Source organism: Chionomys nivalis, chromosome 21 (assembly GCF_950005125.1).
Source record: "Chionomys nivalis chromosome 21, mChiNiv1.1, whole genome shotgun sequence".
NCBI classification, from domain to species: Eukaryota; Metazoa; Chordata; class Mammalia; order Rodentia; family Cricetidae; genus Chionomys; species Chionomys nivalis.
Genome location: NC_080106.1, coordinates 38,287,956 through 38,293,955, shown reverse-complemented (window position 1 = coordinate 38,293,955; position 6,000 = coordinate 38,287,956). Strand labels below are relative to the sequence as shown.

General features: G+C 52.4%; 1 protein-coding gene across 2 annotated transcripts in view; it reads right to left on the bottom strand.

Moving 5' to 3' along the window:
- Positions 1-3,575: 3,575 nt before the first annotated feature.
- Positions 3,576-6,000, bottom strand: part of Znf423 (zinc finger protein 423) — a 300,145-nt gene continuing 297,720 nt past the window's right edge. For both annotated transcript variants that reach the window (XM_057754120.1, XM_057754121.1), the window contains exon 8: positions 3,576-4,253. In XM_057754120.1, the coding sequence (XP_057610103.1) occupies positions 4,224-4,253 (30 nt within the window). In that variant the 3' untranslated portion in view covers positions 3,576-4,223. The remainder of the gene's footprint in view (positions 4,254-6,000) is intronic.

The following is a 6,000-nucleotide window of genomic DNA, read 5'->3' as shown; positions in this document are numbered from 1 at the left end:
CCTTGAACAAAATAACCAATTATGAAATAAGCACAGATTTGATGCTGTGTTCTCCTAATCGCCGCATTGGGTATTTAAAATCTATTTTACAAAAGAAGCTGCCACCTACCAATTTAGAGTTTAACAGGTTGGGTTTTTTGTTTTGTTTTCCTCTTGAACAATGTTCTTGAGGTGAGCATTTCCGTAGACCACCCCCCCACACACACACTCAGCAAGAGTTCACCCTGAACCAGAAGGGAATGAAATTCCACCAGAGCACAAGAGATGAGCTGGAGGAAGGAGGAAGAGGACACCAAGCCTGTGCGCTTAGCTGGATAGAGACCCAGCAAGAAAGCCGTAACCTTTTGGTGTTTGATAGCTGTCCTGAGTCTTCCTGTTCTCTAGCATCGAGCACACCTGAAAGGTGTGGCTTTCTTGATCCTTCTCTCCCGAGAGAACCAAACTCAAGTGTAAGCTGTAGAACAGTGATCCTGCGCTTGTCGCTTTGACAGGCAGCAAGCATTTGGGAGGCAAATCATTTCAGTGTCTCTTCTCCAAAAGTAACTCCAACCTACATCAACAACACATAACAGACAATGGGAAAGAACTAGGAACTGAGTGTTTAGTGTTATAGTCAAGTTACCTACCTAATCATTCAAGGTGGTACCCAGCTCTTCAGCTATTGTATCCACAGTCCAACCAGCCGGAAGAGTAATAAACTCACCTTTTCTCCTTAAAGACAGCTCCTACAATTTTCATATTCTTTGTGGATATTGCCTTGATAGACTAACTGAGGACACACTAACTTCTGGGAGATGGTTATAGAAGCTATACCGGCGTCTCTCCAAGGTGGAGAGCCTGAAATCAATTCTTTCATTATCAAGGAAAAGGGGGGCCAGCAGTCTTTCTGTGTCACCTGATTGATTATCATCCTCATTATATTTGAATCAAAATATTGCTGGGAGCCAGACATCTAAGGTAGAAGGCCAGTCAAGATGCAGATGCAGTTCTATCTAGTGTGTGACCTTGGACAAATAATGAACTTCTCTGGACCGCTCTCAGACTATCTAAAGTAGATAGGCAGAGGTGGAGACCTCTAAGGCAACCCCCAGTTTGCTTCTGGCTCAGAGCTCTGCGCGGACTGAGCCCTCTTCCTCCTCTTTGTGTCCACTGGCCTCTTTTATTCTACAGGTCTCCGTTCAGGTCACTTCCTTGGCAAGGCCTCTTTGACACAACCCTGCACCTGCAACAAAGGCATTTCGCCATCATAGCACTGTAGTTGTGTGTTGCTGGGTATCTAGTGGCTTGCTTATTTAGAAGGTAGCTGTCAAATGACTCTCGAGTTGCAGGAGAGGAAGGAACACATGGACCTCCTCATCTGTGGCCCCTGTGTGGTGGAGGATGGATGAGTGAATAGGTAACTAGGTCAAAGTTGAGTGCTCAACAACCCACGCCAAAGAATTCACCCTCAGACTAGGAGGGAGGAATTCCACGCTAGCACACTGGGAGTCAGAAGGACCGCTATATGGTTGGGGGAGGGGCGGACTAAAGCCCTTCTTCCTAGGGCAGCTTCCCCGGTGACCAAAACTTATAGTCCTGCTTCCAGAAGCTCTGGGAGGGTATGGAGAACAGGGTCATGCATCCTAGGATTCCTGGGTCATTTCCAAGTCTGGGCAAAATCCCTCTGCCCAAAGACTGAGCCGAATAAAATGGATGGTCTGCTCATCTAGATGCACCTACCGCGAAAGTGGGCTTCTGGACACCCACCCCTGTAGCAAAATGCAAATGACACAGCTGGTTCCCTGCACCCTCCAGGCTAAAGGTGGCCTGGAGAGAAGGCCTGGCCTCACTTTGCTCACAGCCGAGCCGCAGGCACCGTCACACACACGCCTGGGCTGCGCGGTGAACCCGCTCACTCAGCTCTAAGTCACTGATTTATAGCCGTGCCCCACTCCCCACCCCAACACCGCTTGACAGCGATGAAGGCGAATCCCAGCCCCCATCCCGCAGGAAGTGGAGAGGGGCGCTCAGCTGCCGCGATGGGGGCACAGCCAGCAGAGAACAATGGGGTTGGGCGAGGGGAGTCGGCGGGGTTCCCTGGCAGCCTTGTCACCGCCATAAACCTCATTACCTCGCCGTCCCCCAGGCCGCCTCTCTCCTTACCCAAGGCAGCAGCCGGCTTCGCCGCTGATTCCCACTCGGCGTGAAAAGCTCTTAAACCCCCCGCTGTATTTTTAATGGGGGCAGTGACTAATTTAGCCCTACGCCACCAACCGTCAAATCACATCTTCTGTTGGTACTTACTGAGGGCTCACCTGGGCTGCATGGGGCTCGGATAAATCCGGAGCTGGAGAGCGCCCGAGGAAGCGAGGTGGTAAGCTTGGGGACCTGACTGGACAGTCTCCACACTGCCTGCAGATGGCCAAAGCATCCTGGCCCAACCCGGCCATAACGGCCGCCTTGAGAAGCTTCGCGCCAACCCAACTTTTGAGATCTCTCCAGAAACGGCCACCCTCCCTCCGCATCCCCAGGGACTGCATAGAGCATCTTCCCACTTTGACGCCACCTGCATTCAAGGGCGACATTCCCACTCTGTGGGCAGGGGCAATTCACTGAGGGCCAAAGTTCGCTTCGTAACCTGGAAAGCGCCACCCCCTAATCGTCGTAGGAAGAAGAGGAAGGACCTCCTACAGGTCACCGGAAACCCCTAGAAGATGAGGAGCCTAATTGCTCCAAATTCCGCTGACTCGCTATCACATTATTATTAGGTGCAAGCTGTCTGCTTCACTTCCGCTCCCCTTGCCCCAGGTGAAACCCGAACCAGGAAGGGTTCCCAGTATAGGGTCCAGCCTCTGCGATCTGTGGCAGTGAAGCAGCGTGGAGCCGAGGGGAGGGGCGTCCAGGAAGCCTGCTGAAATTCGGGGCGAGCCCTGAGGCAGCGGCAGAGCCTGGGTCATTAGGCCCGTGAGAAGCTAGGGGCTGGCACCACCTTCTCCCGGCTTATGTGCGCGGGTAGCCCTTGAACACTGTCTTCTGGAATTCTGCAACTGGAGCACTTCCTTGTCGGGCTTTAGTCCTGACCCGGGTCACGGGTCTCAGTTGCGAACTTGCTATTTCCACCTTGTTCCACTCTGGAGCCACCAACCCCGGACCTCCCACGGCAGGGTAGCTGCTGTTCCCTCCCCTCACATCCTATGCCTTGGCCCAAAGTAGAACCCAGGGTTTTTCTGCTGCCCTGGTACCGTGAGGGCTAACCACCAGCCTGCCCCCATCCCGGCAAAACAACAGCAATGGATGAGAGTCAGTCACTGACATGTGGCAGGGGCAATGAAATGTCCCCCAGGACCCCTGAGCCTCAGTTTCCTGATCCAGAAATGACAGGAGCAGAAAACTTGATCTATGGATTCTTTCAGTGACCCCTGCAGCTCATCCGGCCTTCAAGAGTTAGTCTACAGCGCTTCTTTCTGTGAGTCTATTGTATGGAGTCCCCAGGGGTCTGCGTGAGCCCCTGGGAACTTCCCAGAGACACACCTCCTGCCAGCCCCTTTGGCCTGGGGTTGAAGAGGAGAGAGCCAGGCAGTGTTGCTGATCGCATGGATTCCCTTTATTGAGCTGAACTAGTTACTGCGGTCAGATCAAGTCACATTTAAAAGCAGACCATCCAGTTGCACGGAAACCGATTATATTCATTACAGAGTTTTAATCACTGTCCGGTGAACTGGCAAATCCAATCAAAGCATTAGTCTTTAATTAAAAAATTAAAAGGAAATATTCAGACAATAGCCAAGCAATCACATCACGATGCACAATTACCTAGAATTGCAATTAAAAAGTAGTTAACCGAAGGGGGAGAAAAGAAAAACAAGAAAGAAAAAAAAAAGAAGCAAAGAAAGAAACACACTAATCCTTTTTTTAAAAACTATCAATATAATACATGAAGGAACAAAGGACAATAGCCTCAAAAAGCAGGTTTCTCTAACACTAGAAATGTACTCTGCGGCGAAAACTCTAAAAGCACACTAGCTGTAGCAGGACAATAAAAAACACTGAGCATGGAATACTTTTAATCTCTGCCATTAATATTCATTTCCAGCTGCTTATAATAGCAGCGCCTCATGGCCAAATCATTAGAGTTTTACATCTGGGTTGCAAATGACACTTTGATTGGATGTAATGTTCAAATGGCCCTCCCCACGGCGTCTCCGGCAAGCCTTCTGCGGAGAGGTGTCCTGTCGCGAGGTCCCTCACTGTGCGTGCTGGCTCATCGTGTGGTTCTGCAAAGGCGAAGAAAGGAGACACGCATGAGGGCGAAAGAATGGCGAGCATGCCTGTCCCCTCCCACCCGGGGCATGGACGCCGAGAGCTGCAGAAAGCGGCTCGATCATTACAAAACAAAATGCGAAAGCAAAAAAGTGCTCGGGGGACGCAGCTGCCAAGGAGCCACGTAGATCCGAGCTTGGGGATCGGTTCTTGTTGCTGCCAACCTGGGTTCCCTGTAAATTGTTTTCATTTTATTTATTTATTTATTTTAGACCATTCGGATCGCACCTAGGGGGTGGGCTACGTGAAGGGAGAAGGAACAACCGGGGAGGCGGCAATAATGAGCACCACCTCCCTTTCCCCTCCAATAGCGAGGAGGAAACTCTGGCGGCCTGCAGGCTGCCCCCCGCATCCCATCTCGGTCCCCTTGCTCACTGTTCTGAGCCACGCAGGAGGAAACCGCAGATGTGCAGAGCAACGCGGCCGCCCAGAGGCACCCAAGCGAGCGCAGACGCACTAAGGCAGTGGGTGGGCGACGCCCGTGGCCCAGGCAGGGGACAGGTCACCCAGCAGGGAGGGTGCTGGGAAGAGCCAGAAGCTGAGCTCCCAGGGTCCTGCCAGTGTGGTCACGTGAGAAAGAGATGGTGCGCTTTGGCCGCTTGGGCATGGGAAGCCAGGGCCCAGGTGGGACCTTGTGGCCAAACACTTCCCTCTCTCCGCAGCCCACGCACATCCTTCCTCCAGCCGGGGCAGACAGGGCGGGCAGTGTGGGGTCTGTTTCCACCACGGCCAGCAGCCTGGGGCTGGATTTTGGTTTCTGAAGCCTGGTCTTTTTATTTCTTTTCTGCCATGGGTAGTGCCAATTCAGACTATTATCGTCCCAGCTTCAGGCAGCGGTCCACCTCAAGACACTTGAAGATGGGAAGCAACATCCTCCAGGGACAGACCCCCAAGGCTACATACAGCCGATCTCCATTGCAGGCTTTTCAGTATGCCTCGGCCTTCCAGCCTCGGTGCCCTACAAGGAGACCCAGTCAACCAGTCGCCAGCTGAAAGCAGCGGCCTGCATCTCTACCACTAACCACCAGGGGGCAGGAGAGACGCCGCGACTTTTTCCTAGACTCCAGGTCTCGCTTCCAGAAAGACCAGAGGACAACTAGATTTTTTTTTCCTAGAGGTCTGAGAACATTGGATGGTGATGGGACCACAGCTACTCTCCAGGATAGGTCCTTTGGTAGGTGCTCAGGCCACAAACCGACACAGGCGCATTGCTTTCGATTCTCAAGTGAGGCTCAAGTAGACAAAATACCAGTCCACTTCAATCGGCTAGGATCCAGGAGGGGCTGATCCAGGCCACTAGAATCTAGTGACCTGCACCCAGTAGGTAAATCAACCCCCTGATTATCCACAGCTTGCCCCAGCACCCTGCTGCACACTAAAGTCCAGACAGCCAGCATGACCTCACACCTCAAATGGTCCAAGGTCCAAGGCAGATTGTTTGAGCCGAAGATGGGGTCCAGGTGGTTTCCATGGGAACCCCATCCTCCAGCCCTGTGAAAGCAACCAACCATGTGGAACTGGAAGCATCCTATGCACAGATCTGGCTTCCTTGTAACTCTGGACCTCCGCTGCCTTAATACTTCCTCCAGTTGTCCTCCGAAGCAGACTTCCTCCAGTGCTCTGGTCGGTCAGATTGCTTCCGCCCAGGTGTATCCCTGGGATTCACCTGCCCAGAACCCACACGGGGCTGTGCACTTCTTG